General features: G+C 42.9%; 3 protein-coding genes across 3 annotated transcripts; all 3 read left to right on the forward strand.

Annotated features, from left to right (window-relative positions):
* Positions 1 to 493: 493 nt before the first annotated feature.
* Positions 494 to 2,835, forward strand: BKA55DRAFT_308757 (kinase-like domain-containing protein). The gene is made up of 4 exons (XM_046185621.1): positions 494 to 779; positions 834 to 1,200; positions 1,256 to 2,498; positions 2,546 to 2,835. Exons 1-4 carry the CDS (start codon positions 612 to 614, stop codon positions 2,676 to 2,678), a joined length of 1,911 nt encoding a protein of 636 aa, XP_046040635.1. The 5' UTR covers positions 494 to 611; the 3' UTR covers positions 2,679 to 2,835.
* A 157-nt stretch (positions 2,836 to 2,992) lies between these two features.
* Positions 2,993 to 6,178, forward strand: BKA55DRAFT_547489 (uncharacterized protein; the record flags this gene model as incomplete). Its single annotated transcript, XM_046191030.1, has 1 exon — positions 2,993 to 6,178. The coding sequence occupies one exon, from the start codon at positions 2,993 to 2,995 to the stop codon at positions 6,176 to 6,178; it is 3,186 nt and encodes a 1,061-aa protein (XP_046040636.1).
* Positions 6,179 to 11,188: 5,010 nt separating this feature from the next.
* On the forward strand, positions 11,189 to 14,490 carry BKA55DRAFT_600552 (uncharacterized protein; the record flags this gene model as incomplete). Its single annotated transcript, XM_046196544.1, has 7 exons — positions 11,189 to 11,425; positions 11,459 to 11,538; positions 11,657 to 12,638; positions 12,696 to 12,788; positions 12,828 to 12,923; positions 13,859 to 14,377; positions 14,425 to 14,490. The coding sequence occupies 7 exons, from the start codon at positions 11,189 to 11,191 to the stop codon at positions 14,488 to 14,490; spliced, it is 2,073 nt and encodes a 690-aa protein (XP_046040637.1).
* Between the last annotated feature and the right edge of the window lie 3,619 nt (positions 14,491 to 18,109).

Genomic DNA, 18,109 nt, shown 5'->3' on the forward strand with positions numbered 1-18,109 from the left:
TACATATAACTTAGTAATTAAGTGAGCCAATCATAGAGACACCAGGAACGAGCGTATGATAAGAGATTACTGTATAACTAGTGATAACTGCCCTTGGTAAAGAATGTGCCCGCCTCACTTTTTGCTTGCCGCACACCGACGGAGCTGCGTCATTTTACTTTGGTTTGATAGGTCGCAGCCCTGGCACTTATGCCACCCTCTTGTCAGAGCTGAATGTGCCACTTTTGATGTAGATTAACATTGTTACTTGGAGTAGGGATAAATGACAATTCTGTATCCCTTTTAAGGTGCGTGACTACTATTTACAACACCTCCAAGACAGAATTATGCCTAAGAAACAGGGATACCTTCATATTTCACTGGGGGTGGCCCTAGATCCTTCCTGGCACCCTGCCCGGGCCGTTGTACCCTTCTTCGTACCAAGAATCGAGTGCCTTGAGCCTTGGCACCTCCCCTCGATTTGCTCCCTCTGCTACCGAAAGTGTATTGGTTCCCCATGTTAATAATCAAAGTACTAACTCCTTATATAATTGTTCAAGCCCCTTCTTAACGCCATCTTCATCACGCTATTTATCGGCCTTGACGCTTCCATTATTCTTCTCTATTGATTCATGGACAACAGCTCATCAAAAATGACTGAGATCGAAGAAGTGGTTATGGATTTTAGCCATGAGTATGGTGATGATGTAGGATCAACAAGAAAGTTTTTGGATATTGTTGGAGATCTCTTGCTTGAACATAGAACAGAGGTTCCTCAGATGTGGGATTTGGCGCGAGAGGTACGTCGGAATCCTATTTCCAGGACGAAAATGCATTGCTCTAACAATAAACAGCATAGCTGGGTAGATGCTCTGAAAGAGGTCCGTCCCTCTGGGCTAACTACGTGTCCTCACACACAAGGCCGCCCTCAAAGCATAACCGTGAGCACTGGTCATGATTGCTGGCCAGATGCGGCACGGCCAAGGGAATCTTTGGCGACTAATCGCTCTTGGGAGTCACGCTCTTCCCTGATTGATATTCCATCTCAGTATTCTCAAAAAACTTCGAATCAAGAAAATGATGAGACAGACAGCCTTTGCCAATTGAATGTCAAAAGCCACTTCACCTGCAATTCGGAGCCTGTCGCTCATACAAATCAACAAGACAATGATACAACAACCACTACAAGTCAATCAAAATCAGCAATCTCTGAATATGAAGGTATGAGTACGGCCAGCATGGCAGGACATCAATATTTCTAACCAACTACAACCAGTTCGATCCTCAGTCAAAGACTCGCCTCAGTCTCCAGCCTCAAGCCATTGCACCAAGTGTTTATCGAACAACCCGACCGATTTCCCTTTCGTCTCAGATGTCGGTCCTCTAGCAATTGCCATGGTCCTCGAGGCACTCCATAGCCATAAAGAACTTGCCATCGACGTAATGGCTCCGGCATGCACATCGGAGCGACCTAAATATCTAAGAAACGGGCTTTCGTTCCGGGTTACGCAAGTCCCCTGGCAGCAGGTTCGGATTGATACCGGCGGAAGGACTGTGAGCGATGCGGTGTACAAAAGACTGAATCACAATGCTCCCCGGCATGCGTGGCTGGACTTCATGAAGGACCTTGTCGTCACTCATCATATGACCTATCACGTCTCTGAAGAACACAAGAGAAATGTTGTCAAGCTTCTCGGCCTCGGATGGGAAACGGTTATCGACGACGCCCGACAAGAGCCAACCCTCGCTCCCGTCATCGCCCTCGAGCACGCACCGTACGGAACACTAGAGGATCTCTTCTATTCCTCGGAATTCCTTTCCTCGTATGAGCAAAAGTTGACTCTTCTGACTGACGTTTGCGAGGGTTTAAGAGCCTTGCATGCTTCTAATGTGATACACGGAGACGTTAAGCCGCAGAATATCCTGGTCTTCGGAGATACCACCCACAGGATCATAGCTAAGCTCTGCGACTTCGGCTTGTCAATTATTGACCCGGACTGCGGGCCAGACTTCCAATGTCTTCCTGGAGGGACGGATATTTATCTGGCCCCGGAAGCGTCGAGACCAATTGCGAAGGGTCATTTAAAGTTTACGGATGTATATTCGTTTGGAATTGTGGCATGGCAAACGTTGCTTGGTGGCGCTATGCCGTTCTTCAGTCCACGGTTTGCAGACGGACAGACTCTTGATGGGTTTGAAATCCAACAGCTGAAGACTGGTAGACACCATGACATAGCCGCGGTGTACGACATATCAACCAGCTTAGACGAGTTTTCCCGCCTTAACAACGGTACCGAAATGTCTATGGAAAACTACGACCCGCCGAGGGACTCAGTCAACGCTCTCCTGATCGCGATGGCTGCCGACTCCCTGAGTCAGATGCATGGGACGCACAACCCCCTATGGGGGTCGCGCGAAATTTCTGGCTCAGAAATTGCCACCATTCTGTCACTACTCCAAATTTGTCTGAGTAGTTGTCCTATGCACCGTCACTTAGGTAGTATCGCGATCCTGCTGGGGTAGGTGATGTTCAGCACAGATGCGACCCCGTGCTAACCTAGCGTAGGAAACGATACGAACAAGGTCGCATCATGATCTCCGAAATAAAGTGGGATTATAAAGTCAAACAGGCATGTTTTATGCAATTAGTGCTTTACTCACCGTCAACACTTCGATCGGCTAACTTTAAAAGGCTCTGAGTACTAGTCTTGAATTCCATACTGCATGTCCTCGAGAAAGAGAACTGTACTCTTCCATTTTTGAACGGTTCTTTGTCACCCTTCACCACAGCCCTTCCTTCCAGGGCTTGAGTGTTCTTAGTCACTGGGACACTGTTCTTGCTCAACACCTAGGGTCATGTCTTGCTAAATACTACCTCTGGAAGCTCCTAGCAGGCGATCAATCAGATGCCAATCGCCAGTCAATTCTCACCTACCTCGACTTAAGTGCTTCTGCAGGAGGTGTCGAAGCATGCTCCACGGCTCTGAGTATCCACCGGTTTTTGAAAACCAAGATGAAGCGGCCTGCCCTGTACACAACTGGAACCGCTTTGGCATTGCTCACTGGACATACCGCTCTCTCCTGGAATAGCTCGCAATCCCCATACAGCGAGTTCCAAGAGAAGTTTACTAGGGCTCTCATTCGCCGCTTTCAAGAGGAGCAGATCACAGATGAACAAAACAACGCAGCAGCACGCGTTGTATTAGGCCTCCCGGTCAGGCGACTGAACGTCAATGCTCGGAATATTGAAGGAGATACGTTGCTCAGTCTTGCATTTCAGTCGGCAAATTTCCCAATGGTGTACCAGCTGCTCAAAGATCACAATGCATCTGTCTCCATCACGAATACATACGGCGAGACTCCCATCCATTGGCTCTATAAGATTCCAGCTGATAACCCGATCATCGTTGAGGCTATCGCAGTGCTTCTTCATGAAGCTGAAGCTGATGTGGAGAAGTTTGCAAATCGACCTGAAGGTCTCGACCACCAATTGTTTTCAAATCCGCGCATTTTCCCCACGCCTTTGCTCCGGGCAGTTGCAAATCGAAACATCCCCGCTGTTTCGTGCCTTGTCCGACTTGGGGCTGAAGTGTCCATGGCAGAGGGGAGTGCGTACGCAAAACTAGGGCTTTCTCCCCTCTCACTCGCTGCCTCAATGTTGGAAGACGAGTGCCTGGAGGTGATGCTTCCGTATTGGACTGCGGAGCCTTCCAGAAGTGACCCGGACGAGAACGAGGTACTCGAGCTCTGGGAAGAGGCGATCGGAGGTTTGTCGGTTATGGAACGAGTCAAGATTCATGGCGACCTGTACAGAGCCCGCATAAGTCGCACTTTGGAGGTCCTGTCGTCTTATCTCGGCCCATGTTATTTAGTCTCGCATGGGCGATCAAGCCTCGAATACGCAGCGGAGGGCGGCGATCTTGCGTGGCTGGAGGCGATCCTGGAGAAATATTACTCCGACCCAACAAAAGCTGTTCTAGCCGACATGCAAAGGAGTCTCGAGGCTGCTGTGTCTAGGGGGCACATTCACATTACCTCCAGGTTACGGGACCATGGAGCCTTGGCACTTCTGCCCAATAAATGGGCTTGGAGTATTTACTCTCGTGGCCGCCCGGGCAGATGGGACGAGAACCTTGTCAATCGGCTGAATAAACAGACCTTCGAGGCAGGGCACGCATGGGACGAGACGAAATGCTCGCTTCACTTTTGTAGCCTAGCCGGGAGCGATGCTGTTCAGATCGCGGACGATATTCTCAAGCGACCGGTGGTCAATGAGTCCTTGGTACCGTCTCTGCCGGATTTGAACGACCACGGCTTAACTCACCACATCATCTGCGAAATCAAAGGGTGGTATGTCGGGCTCAACAGACCAGACGAGGATAACTATACGCCTCTCTACGGAGCTATAGCTAACGCGGAGTTTCCATTGGCCCGACACTATCTCGAACATGGAGCGACGATTGAGGTTGGGCCGGTGTCGCTGTTATCCCAAATATTCGAGGATAGCAGGACCTGTCTCCCGAATCAGCTCGAATTCGTTTTAGAATATCTCCATTTCACCAGGAAGGAGGCAATGAGAGGACATCAACAGGGAGGATCCACAAAGGTTAAGATGGAAACCGAAAGTAATCGCTTTGTCATTAAACGGCGCATGTTTGGCAGGCTCCAGCCTTCACTGGATTTCAGCCTTAGATCAAATCTCTCAAATCCCGAGTTTCAAGTTCGCAATTGGACTTTGGAGAAGCACACCTTGATCACCGCAACAGCTGAGGCCTGTAAAGGTTTCGATAACTTCAACAAAAGACGGTGTTGGCGACCAATTCTCTCTATTTTCAACGATCCTGTCGCACTTCTAGAAAAAGCCGAGAACGGAGAGGATGCCCTGCAAATTTGTATCAGGAACGGAGATTACATTTCATTGGGGTTGCTAGTCAACTGCCTCAAGAGAGACATTTTCGACGAATACACCGTGGTCGATACTATCCGAGATCTTATCCTGGATGATTTGCCAGCATACATTGCTGATAGTCCAAAAAAGCGGCTAATAATTGCCTATCGTTGCGACTTAGGTGAGATGATCAAAACAATGGTGGATGCCGGCGATACCGGCAGAAAGTGCCAATCCGACGTAGGCGGGAAGATTGTCGGGGTACTCGACAACGAGTTTCCTATCCTAGCCCAGGGGTTCTCACAGCGAGTGCATAGCCCTGAATCGATTGAAAGATTCACTCAAGATTCGGAGTCATTCTGCAATGCCCTTCTTGCGGCGTTATACAGTTGCCCGAGCATACAGCATCCTTCTGAGGTTATCCTAGGTCTTGACCAAGGCTTTCGGAAGATTCTGTACCCATATTTTGATCTTCAGATTCATTGGGGGATGTCAAGGGGGTTCTTTGCAGCAAGGGTTGTTCTTACGCCAGTAATAGGGCGGGACCTACAGCTCCTCGGACGGAAAGATAAGCGACCACAGGTCCATCAAATCATCTGCGCTGAGACAGACAGTTCCCAAAGCCGTGGGCCTCGACCAATACCCCTAGTTGACTGGAATATCTTCAGGAAATTAATAGTCCTGGTAGTGCGTTCTGAAAATCCAGATGGCATGCCTCTCCCAAGTTTCCTGGATCCCCCAAGCCTTACGATCATGACGAATCTTGGCTTCCTACAAGGCACGGTCATCCGTATTCCCGGATTGGAGTTTTTCATAGCGACGGTTCTTCACCAAATCTTTCCGGGCCGGCAGGTTAAGCCAATCGCCAGAACCAACAAATCAGACCCTCCATACTACAAGTCGATAGGACCGCTGCGTCATTACGGCAATGGACAACGTGAAGCGTATCATAGCAGTCAAGAAAGTAAAGATGCGTACTTCCAATACGTAATCACTCAAATCAACCCTTCAGCGATATCTATACTAAATAAGGAAAGGGCTCGCCAAGCGAGGGAAACCTTGATAAACTACGTTGATAACCTGGTTGATACGAGAGCGCTCACTACAATGGACCCAAACTTAATACATCCCCACTTTGGGCGTACCAGAGGACGCGATAGGTATCAGGATATACCACTGGAGGTTTTCTTTGAAGTAGTGCGGGGACAAGAACGATATATTATCGAGCATTATGAAAGACTTGGAGTAGACATGCCTGACAAGTGGCAGAGGATCCTTCACTTGAGGGATAGCAGTACTGAGGAGGAGTAAACCATACGCACACGATGGAATGGGAGCACACAGACATACGGAATTAGTCTGAAAGTTGATCTCGCGTTTAGGGGCGTAGATGCTGGCCTTCGTTGGCCAGTTGGGAAACTTCTAGGCAGGGTATTACTTTCCATGTGAGCATGAAATCCATCAATAATCAATGTTAAGCTTCGGGTTCCGGGTTATGGCCTTTACATCTGGGGAGTTTGTCAAAGCTTTACTCAACGCAACAACACCACAATATTGGTTCACACGCTGGAATAGGGTTGGGATAGGGTTATATTAGGCTATGGAAGCTATTTTGCTCTGGTGCTATTTATATAAGGATTTCCTAGAGTTATAAAAGAGAAATAGATATAAAAAAGAAAGGAAAGAGATAAGAGATACTAAGAGAGATAAGAGAGAGAGAGTAAGAGAGAGAGAGATATAGATATAAGAGAGATATATAGATATAAAAGAGATATATAAGAGGAAAAAAGATATAAAGAGATATAGATAGGAAAGATAGAAAGCAAGATAAGGCAGGAAAGACTAAGAAAGAAAAGAAGATAGAGAAAGAAGATAAAGAAGGGAGATAGGGAATGGCTATCTAGGAATGGGTTTTCCTAGGTAGATCTCGAGCTATAGAGGCAGCTGAGATAGCCCTAGTCTTGGTTAAGGCTAGACCTATAGTTGAGTCAAGCTGAGAGGCTGCAAAGGGACCTAAGAGCTCTTGAAGCTGTTTATAGGTCTGTGAGGTCTCCTGATTCATAAGGCCGCCTGCTGAGAAGATAAGAGGGTGGAAGAAGGCTCTAAGAGACTGATATTTCCGCCATTTCTTATCAGCAGCTTCCTTCAGGGTGCTATAAGGGTCTTCTCTTACAGAGTCCTTAGAGATAGCTATGATTTGGATATTATAGAAGTAGCGGCTATTTCTAATAGTGACTGCAAAGTCAGCCCGGAGGGAGGAGTCTTGCTAGACTAGAGGTTCGATCTTAACCTCGAGGTCAGGCCGGCTGCCTAGGGCTTTTATAAAGGCCCTATTAACTGCATTATGCCTTGCAATCCACCTTCTGCTAGCTCCCTTATAAGTATCCTTATAACCTAGGTTAGCTATAGCACCACAAGTACTACAGGGCAGGTCTAGAGGCTTTATAAGGTAGAAAAGCCTGCTTCTAAGGGCTTCGGTAGTCTTAGAGTCTGTAAAAGAGTAGGGTTTTTGTGTAGGTAAGACTCTAAGCTACTTGCGGCCTAGATAGCTAGCATTTTCTAGCCTTGCTTGCTTATTAGATATAGGGAGGTCTTAGAGGAAGGCTTCTAGCTTAGCTTCGTTTATCTCTTTAAAGACCTCTTTTGCTAATTTCCCTTAGGCTTGAGGGGTAGATAGAGAGGGGTAAGAAGTAAAAAAGCTAGTAATATCCTTTAGGATCTTCTTAGCTGCTTCCTTGGCTGCCTGATATAGGCCTTGGGCTAATTCCTTATGACCTTTACTCCCAGGCGTTTTAGAAGTAGGGTTAGCCTTAGGTTGTGGCGTAAGGATAGGTTACAAGGTAGGCCAATAGAGTAAAAATAAATGGCTTTTGACATTTGCGTGAAGTAAGTAGAACTAGAAGTTTTCAACCCTAGGGTACAAACCAAGAGATTATATTATTTAGAAAAGGTAGCCAATAATTTTCAACCCTGGGGTACAAACCAAGAGGTTATTATTTAGAAAAGGTGGCCTATAATGTTTAACCCCAGGGTATAAACTAAGAGGTAATTATATTATTTAGAAACGGTGGGCTATAATTTTTAACCCTGGGGTATAAATCGATGTCTACTAAGTCAAGTCTCTGAGTAAATGCATTATATTATATTATTCATATAATATCTTTGTACCCTGGGGTATAAAAACTAAAGTTGCTAATCTGTAATTAAGGTGACTTATATAATTTTTCCCATTATATATACCGTGGCATCATCTCAGGATACGTCGTATAATACGACTACGAGACTGCAGCAGAATAGTGGGCTTCGCTTCTCCGCATGGCCAGCCATCAAGGATCATAGAGATCATAGATGTTATAATATGATTGATGAAAGCGAGCTGTATATATGGCAGCATTACTATCGGCAATCATCCACGTTATCACCGAGGTCGGCGTCGTCTGTGAGGAGATAATCGGAACAGCAAGAGTCAGTGCTGTTTATATATATGATGCTCTTGTTAGGCAGGTGGGGGAAGCGGACTTATTTATAAATTTTTAAATGACAAGGAGATACCCCTACCAAAGCCTATCCTAGCTGCATGGCGAATACAGGTCTGAATTCAATGGAAAACACATACAAACTAAAACCACGCTAATAAAGACAGGGACCTATCCTAGCTGCGCGGCGGATACAGCTCTAAATCCAATGGAAAATACATACAAAATAAAACCACGCTAATGAAGACAGGGACCTGAATCCATTGCCCCTAACGGATACAGGTCGCCATCATCAAAAGTTGGAAAAAATGACTTTTCAGATAATATATCAATTTGGAATTACCAGGACATATCGAATTTTGAATTTTAGCCACAGAAACCAAGTATTGCGATGTTGCGATCAGTTTGAAATTCAGTCGATTGCATGCAGCGTGGTTAAAAGTGAATAGCAATTGGCGAATCATCTTCCCCAAGTTGGTCCGTGCATTCCAGTATGCCCGGGTTTAAGTGAGGGAGTGCAATGGAAATATAAGCGGAGAACAGCAGTTAAGCCTAGTAGCTAATAACAATATCAATTGTAGTAGAAATGGGGAACCTCCTCGGTTCATCCGAGGCGCGTTTTTGAAAGGAAACGCAGGCAACATGGAAAACCTACTTAAAGTCCCTTTAGGAGGTGCCTAGGGACTGTACGGATTGCTCTCTCATAGCGTATACGTTGTGATAAAAGCGTTATTGTGGTGCGGCAGTATTTATATTATTGTCATCTGGATCGCGCGCGTTGACGATGCATTACCGACTCTACCACCAAACACCACAATATGCACGAGGGAGCAGGCGCGCCTATGCGGTTATTAAACCGATCGAGGGAACTGGTTATGAAAACCACCTAACTTCCTGCCGTTTTGGCAGCTACAGAAGACAGGGCACCCTCGGACCTAGACCGGCTCTGAGACAGTGGCATTAGAATGTGATACCAAAGGGCCGCAGTGCACACCGCGAGGGCGCGGATCCCCTTCCCTAAGTGTTCATCCTGTATATAATGGAAGTTATTAATAGATTGTTGAAGGAGTCGTTAAGACCGAAGTGGTTATGGAACACCTAACGATCGGGCTGCAAGGCTACAGCGCACCGCATGCATGGCATATACAAGGAGGCTGGGTTGGTTAGTGGATAAGGTCAACTCTTCCAGCACGCCGGCTGGGTGGTGGTAGATAGAGCCTTGGCTGCGAGACATGGTCGGCAGGCTGAAGGAGACTTCTGCTTGTAACGGGAAGTCGCGCCTGGGGTCGAGCCCGGATAACCCGGTGGGCCGTGGCAGTGTATGGGGACCAGAGGAAGGATCGAGTCCGGCTCGCAACTAGGCCAGTGCTAGGGGCACTGCTGGTCGTCTGTCGATGTCTTTAAGGAGTCTGTACACTGGCCGGAGAGGACGGACGTGTATGTCGGTCGGCCAAGAGGACGGGATCTAGGCTTAGCTTGCACCTGAGGCGCTGCGGCGCGATGTCATCCCTAGAAGTGCTATCTGCGGCGGGCTTAAGGTGCAAACTGCGATCGCATGACCAGGGCGTACGCGTGACGACTACAAAGCGCCATAAGTCGACCCTGGTATCGTTATCTAGGTCTTGCCAGCCTGGCTTGGAGAGAACTCGAGGATTACCTCGACACAGCCTCCATGCTTTCGTAGCCGGAATGGCGCGGTTGAATGGTTATCTATATCAGATCAGGGCAGCACCGTCGGATGAGTGCCCGTGTGGGCGTGCAAAAGAAACGGTAGAGCATTTCCTCTTCCGTTGCGTAAAATGGACGACATGCCGTAGAGACATGCTAGAATGTACGGAAGAAAAACGCGGCAACCTCTCCTTTCACCTAGGAGGCAAGGCAGCATCAGACGGTCAGAAATGGACACCGAACATGGATGCGGTACGAGCTACAGTCAGGTTCGCGATCGCTACAGGTCGCCTAGAACAGAGATGACAGGAATACCGCTAACCTAGCAACATTTTATCAACACTAACCAATAATACCTAACGCCCCCAAGTAGTCAACAGCAGGCACCGCTTCAGCCGCCGAAGATAGGAAACTAAACACTTAGAGGAACTGCGCTTCAAGTTGACCTGCTATTACTAACACCAAGGAGGACCAAGGGGAAGAGCGTTGTCTGGACTAGAAGGAACAAGGCGAGAATCGTCTGGGCTTGACGAGAGCAAGGCAATAACTAGCGAAGTGTATGTAATCTTAGCTTCAGAGCCCTTTGGGCGTAGGCCTACCGGGCGTAATAGACTTGTATTGTATTGTATTGTAACGCATTATAACTTTTGATTACTGCTGGTCAGCGCGATCTGCGTGAATTATGCAGGCCTATGGCCTTTGACTCCTTTGTCCCTCTTTTGACGGGCCCTTCTTTCACAGAAAGGCCAAAAGCAAAGAGCAGACCCACTTTCTTTTAATAACCTTCCGTCACACAGACGCTTTTATCGATAAGCAATCGATAAGACCATTCGCTATCCGTGATTAGGTGAACAGGAGATGCTCAGGATACAAATTTACCATTAACACGTCACGCAAGGATGCTCCGTAATTTTAGACCTACCCAACCTCCCCCTCAGAACGTACTGTAGTATTGTGGTGCTAACGAAATATTTTCCTTACTCATACAATAACGACAATTCAAAGCTTCCAGCTGGCCAACGCGACTATCTGCGACGGCTTCTGCAGTCTTGCTAATAGCGTTGCGTCACGTGTACCGCAAGATCAAGCCTCATCAACCCCGCTCCTGGTGATGATGGGAACTCGAAGCTCGCTACAGCGCAGTCTGAGCCAACAACAAAGATAACAACCCGAGCAGATGGCACTCGAGGGCCTTGGAATCGCGGCTAATGTCCTCGGCGTGGTTGATATATCGGCTAAAGTAATCGACTGGTGCGTACGATACGCCCAGGATGTATTACATGCCAAAGAGGACAAGAAAAGGCTGGTGGACGAAGTCACGCGTCTTAATCTAGCTTCGGTGAACGCCTGCGAACTATTACGTGGGCCGCATGGCTTAAGACTTAAAGCATCTTATGCGCTCTATCTCGCAACAGTTAACAGTCAATCTTAGCTTAGGCGTATCGAGAGGCAGCTTGCTAGGGGAAGTGGGCAGGCTAAAATTGGCTTCGAGGCTTTAAAATGGCCATTCAAGAGCAAGGATGTCCAGTCAATGATTCAGGACCTATAGCGGTGTACCGATGCTATCTATTTAGCCTTGGAAGTTGATTAAACGTTGGTGCCGCTGTCCTGGTTTCCCATGGATCTGACTAATGTCGTCTCTCAGCTTAATTCTTCTCGATGTCGACCATAAGGTCGCCTTTGACACACTGCCTATCGCAGAAGGAGCCTTATTCGACTCCCATGCTGAAGAATATAACCCGATATACTTGCCTAATACCCGCAAGGAGCTGCTTAAAGAAATCGATAGCTGGATAGCTGACCCTAAGTCGAAGACAATATTCTGGCTGAATGGCATGGCTGGAATGGGAAAATCGACCATCTCACGAACTGTTGCTCGCTTACGGTCTAAGCGAGGTGATCTCGGCGCCAGCTTCTTCTTCAAGGGAGGAGAGACTGACCGAGGGAACCTGACTAAGTTTGTACCTACGGTGGCCCGTCGATTGGCTTGGAGCACGCCGGGGGTTGCGCCGTTTATTAAGAGTGCAGTTGATGCTGATCTAGCGATTATTGACAAGGCCGTGAGGGAGCAGTTTGAGAAGCTTGTTCGAGAGCCGCTGTTAAAAGCACCAGCAACGTCATTGTCTCGACCGATAGCTGTTATTGTTGTCGATGCGTTGGATGAGTGCGAGATGGATGCTGATATTAAGCTCCTTCTTGAACTTTTCTCTAGCCTACGCTTCGCGGGTTCTTTATGTGTTCGAGTGCTTATTACCAGTAGACCCGAACTTCCTGTATGTCTTGGCTTTTCGTCCATCGGCAATACCCATCAAGATCTTGTATTACATAAAATCCCGCAATTGATTATTGAGCATGATATATCTGTCTTTCTGCGCCATGAGTTCACTAACATCTGCAACAGGTTTAATAAAGTGGCAGAAGAAGAGCTAAAGCTACTAGTGCACTGGCCTGGAGAATCTAACCTCGAGAAGCTTATAATGGCGGCGGTGCCTTTCTTTATTTTTGCTGCGACCCTTTGCCGATTCGTCAACGACTCATATCTCGGTAGCCCTAATGAGCTTCTGCAGAGTGTACTCTATCACACTAGTAACGGTTATGCCTTAAACCTTGATATGACCTATTTACTAGTTCTGAAGCAATAAGTTATTAACAGGTCAGGATGTGAGAGACGCGACATTATCGAGAGCTTCTGTCTTATTATTAGCATTATTATTATGCTAGCTAGTCCTTTATCGATGTATGCTTTAGCGCTACTTCTTGAAGTTTATATTAATAAGGTAATGACTAGGCTAAGGGTATTGCATTCTGTTTTGGAGGTTCCGGAAAACCTTAACTTGCTAGTGCGATTACTCTATTTATCGTTCCGAGAGTACCTCGTTAATCTAGAGAACAGAGAGATAGTTAAGTTCTGGGTAGATAAGAAAGCTACTTACTAAAGGCTGGCAAAATACTGCTTGCGTGTTATATAAGGCATGCTGCATAAGAATATATGCGGTCTGCCTTTCCCAGGTATACGTCGATCTGCAGTAGGCGTTCGGCAACTTAAAGAATATATACCTTTACTGCTCCGATATGCTTACATATATTAGGTTTATTATTAGATAAAGGGCAATCCTAAACATAATGACGTCGATAGGGTCTATGATTTTCTGACGATATACTTCCTCTACTAGCTGGAGGCGCTAAGCTTGCTAGGCCGAGCTAGAGAATATCTTGACTTACTTAAATTAATAGCGGATTAGCTGGTAGAAAGTTTGCGTATTTTAAAACCGTCCTTACTAACTCTTGATAGGACTGAAGAGATTTAAGCCTATTGAATTTTATGGCTGATGCAATTCGATTCCTTTAGGCCAACTTTTATATAATTACTAAAGCACCGTTGCAGACCTATTCTTCTGCCCTGGTTTTCGCCCTATACAAGAGCATTGTAAGGGAGATATTTGAAAATATTATTCTAAGATAGATAAGCACTTTACCGAAAGTTTAAGAAAATTGGGACGTATGCCTATTAATTCTAGAGGGCCATAGCCGCTCTGTTAACTCGGTGGTGTTCTCATACGACTCGAAAATGGTGGCGTCGGCCTTTAAGGATAAGACGGTACGGATCTGGAATGCAGAGACGGGCGACTGCGAGCAGGTACTAGAGAGCCACAGCCGAGTAAACGCCGTGGTCTTTTCGCACAACTTAAGAATCGTGGCATCGGCCTCTAGGGACAAGACGGTACGGATCTGGGACCTAAAGACGGGAAAGTGCGAACATCTGCTGGAGGGCCATGGTGGCAAGGTCAACTCGGCGCTATTCTCACACAACTCAGAAATAGTGGCATCGGCCTCGGGCGAGATGCAGGTATTGACCTGGGACTCGGAGACGGACGATTGGCAAGGGTCAGAGGGCCATGGGGGCATTGTCAGATCGGTGGTGTTCTCGCACAACTCGATCAAACTGGCATCGGCCTCGAACGACATGACGGCACGGATATGGGACGCGGAGACGGGCGAGTGTGAGCGAGTGCTAGAGGGCCATATCGACCAGGTGAACTCGGTGGTGTTCTCACACGACTCGACGAAGCTGGCATCGGCCTCAGATGAAAGCGCGCTACGGATCTGGAACGTGGAGACTGGAATATGCAAGGACATCATTATGTTAGACGTCTATGCAGATGTTCTTTCTTTTATGGACGATGAGCGTGGCATCGTCACAGATCATGGTGTATTTACCTTGACTGGCGACTTAGAATCTCGTACAGAGCCTCCCATATCCTTGCAACCTTCGGAGGCCGTAACGCTCGCCTCTCGGGACGGCACATGGGTTAAGACGGCAGGAATGGACTTACTTTGGCTATCTCCTGAATGTCGCCACGGACAAGTAGCTATTTCAGGAACCACTGTTGTTATAGGCTGTGGATCAGGGAGAGTTATGTTCTTAAGGTTTTCTTCAACGGACATAGTGGAGATAACGCAACCGTGACAATGGAATGAGTTCGATCTTTTGAAGTAATTTCATTATCCAATAATAGAGACCACTAGAAACGGATGTGCCAGGTGTTTTCTGGTGGCTAATTCCTGCATCTGCTGCTTTACGATTACCAATCTGTGCTTTTCGTGGGTGACACATACACGAGTCTCGGATGGTCATATCGAGGCTTAGGGACAAGGTTTTATTCTGGACGCGTTGCGTAGGCTGTAAGATGATATTAATCAACCTTTTCACGACCATAAGCGGCCATTGTTTATGACAGTATGCAACAGTGACAGGCATCACAAACAGGTGGAATTAATTATCACAGTCTTAATATGGCTCTCTGTGCACTGTCGTAAGCCACATAAGGCACGGCCTGGTCCGTGGTCAGATACTTTACGTAGAAAGCCAGGCGGCCTCTGATTTCGGCCGGGACTGTATAGAGTTAGAAAAGGGATGGTTAGACGGAAGGATTCAAGAACAGTCGAGTCGGGGACCGTATCTCGCTCCTGTAGGAGAAAACAATCTTCTTTTTAAAATAACTTCTATTTATCTTATTTATTACTTTTAAAAGACCTAAAGACTGCCTAGCAGAGATTTAGGCCTTTAGTAGATATCTAGTATTATAAACCCTATATTAGATATTATTATTATTATAGGAGATAATCTAGATAATTTAGGTAGGGGATATTATTGCCCGTAGTAAAAGAGGGTTAGGATAATAAAGGTATTAAAGATAGAGTAGAAAAATAGTAATATAAAATAGCAGGAGGAAGGTAAGACTAATAAAGGAGCTTTAAGATAAAACTAAGCTTAAAAGTAAGCTATCTTTAAGTTAGCTAATAATATAGTTAAGGTAGTTTAAAGCTTAAAGTAACTACTAGAGTAAGACTTAAATAAGAAAATTAAAGTAATAAAGGCCGAATTTTAGCTTAAGTTTATTAAGCTTAGTAATTATATAGCTAAGGAAGTTATTAAGGCTATAGCCTAAATAATATAAGAATTATTATAAGTCTAAAACTAGCTTATTTAGGTTTATAATAAGCTAAAGCAGACTTAACTATAGCTAGATATGCTAAATAAGATTAAAATATTATAGTTATTAGTTTAATTATATATAAATATAGCTAGAATAATATTTACTAATATATTTAATCTATCTTTATTTATAGCCTAATTAGTAACTTTAAAACTAGTATTTTATATAATTAATATATTTAAAGTTTTTAAAAACTATTTTAAAAAGGCTATATTAATAATAATTTATAAAACTATAAAGTAAGAAATATAATAGTTAAGTAATTAACCTTATTAATAATATATTATAATAATTAGAGATAGTTAAAATATTAACTGCCTTAAGATTATAAGTAAGAATAAAGAAAAAATATAAAAGATTAAAACTATTCTTAAAACTAGAAAAGCTTTAAATATAAAAGTCCTTTAAGATTAATTATATCTTATTAAAGTTAATAATATAAATTATATAGCTATCTTTAACTAGGAGTTTAATATCCTCCTTAAAGTAATAAAAGCCTTAAATTAGGAAAATAAAGTTTAAATTACTAAAGTAGCCTAGCTAAGCTAAAAGGTTAACTTTAAGTTATATAGATTTATAGTAATTTACTTAATTAAAAGTAATAATACTAAAAGGCTATTATAAGAATATTACTTTCTTATTATAGGTAAATTAATATATATAAATATATTTAAGTAAATTACTAGATTAAAATAATATTATAATTATTAAAAGCTTAGTTATAAGGCTTTCTTATATAATAAGACTTAAGTATATATAAGGTATATTATTATAGGCTACTATTATAGTAAGTATTAGGTATAAATACTTAAGTATACTTTTTATAGCAGTTTATATAAGTTATTTAATAGAAATTGCCTAAAACTTTACCTTAGGCAATATAAGTAAGTTATTATAGGTAATTTAACTAAATATAAAAAAGCAGGATATAGTATATAAAAGCCTTATAAATAATAAGTAACTTTAAGATTATATAATAATAGCAATTTAAGAGCCCTAAGTATACTAAAAGGATAGTAAGTTACTAATAGTCTCTATAAGGCACCCTAGATAGGTTAAGATAGTCCTTATAGTTTAGAAAGAGGGCTAATAGCTAATTTAAAGTATATTATAGGTAAATAAGGATATAAAGGCGAAATAGATACTAATTAAGATAGCAGATATAATAGCAGCTATCTTATAACTCCTTAAGGAGCTAGTTTTAGTTATTTTAGTTTATATATTAAGAGGTAATATTTAAGCTTTATAAGATACTTATAGCCTTTTATATTAAATTACCTTAAGTATAAGAAGACAGGCTAGCAGATTAGTAGATATAGTAATTATTAAAGACTTTAATTAATATAACTAATTATAAGGAAGAAATAAGATATCCTTAATAAGGTAAGGTAAAGTAAATTAAATTATTAGCCTTATAATTAAGTTTAATTTAATAAGCCTGCTTTTAAGAGAAATAAAAATATAAAGTAATAAAGATTTTAAAATAATAATTAACTTAATCCTTATTTTAGTAAACCTAGTATCTTTAACTATTAAGTATATAATATATAGCATAAAGTATAAATCTAATTATTATATTATTAAGATAGAGTTTAATATCTTTATTCTAATACTATAAGCCTAGGAGCGACTTTTACTTAAAAATGTATTATAAAAGGAGATTAATACTTAGATTACTAAGGCATTAAAGTCTATTTTAAAATAAGGCATTATATAATAAAAGACTAATAGGCTTATAATAATAATATTAATAGCAATTTATATATTAATACCTAGAGCTAAGTTATTACTATATATAAAGTGTTAATAGACTTTAGACTTTATATAACTTTAGTAAATATATATATATTAAAGGAATTATATTAAAGCTTTAAGATATATAAGATAAATATATAAGGAGCTTAAAGATATAATAAGAGGAGTAGTAAAGTAGTATTATAATACTATTAAATAGTAAAAAAAGATATATTAAAATAAGTTTTTAGTTAATAATAATAATATATAAAAGGTAATAAAATATCTTAAGTCTAGAAATAATATAGTATTTAATAAAATACCTTAACTTATAAGGGTTAATAGTATATATATAATTAATAATATTAAATAGGCTAAGAAGATATTAATTATATTTTTTCCTTTATTACTAAAGTATATTAAGGAAGAAAGGGATTAACCTTAATATAGATTTACTATTTCATATGGGGATATGGAGGTTAGGGTTGATGCGTGAGTTCAGAGAACAAAAACTTCTCAAAATGGGCCAAAAGCCAAGTATATGATAGAGCGAGACAAGCTTATTTTGATGAAACTAGACCCCGATTTTTCTCAAGTCTGTGGAATAAGTTATGATGATTCAGAATATTTAGTCGATTGATTCTAGTCAAGTTGGTTGATGACAAAGAATTTCTTGGCTCACGATAAATTCAAATAGGTATAGCGACGACCCACTTTGAAAGTCTTGGCTCACGATTAATTCAATCTGGTTTAGCGCGAAAACCTGGTGACACAATTTCGCGACCTTTCCTGATCAGTTGAAACCTATTACCCTAAAATCCAAGGCGACGAGGGGGAGAGCTACCATTCAATTGGCCTGGTAGCTT

This window comes from Fusarium redolens (genome assembly GCF_020744475.1).
Source record: "Fusarium redolens strain MPI-CAGE-AT-0023 chromosome Unknown BKA55scaffold_54, whole genome shotgun sequence".
Classification (NCBI taxonomy): Eukaryota; Fungi; Ascomycota; class Sordariomycetes; order Hypocreales; family Nectriaceae; genus Fusarium; species Fusarium redolens.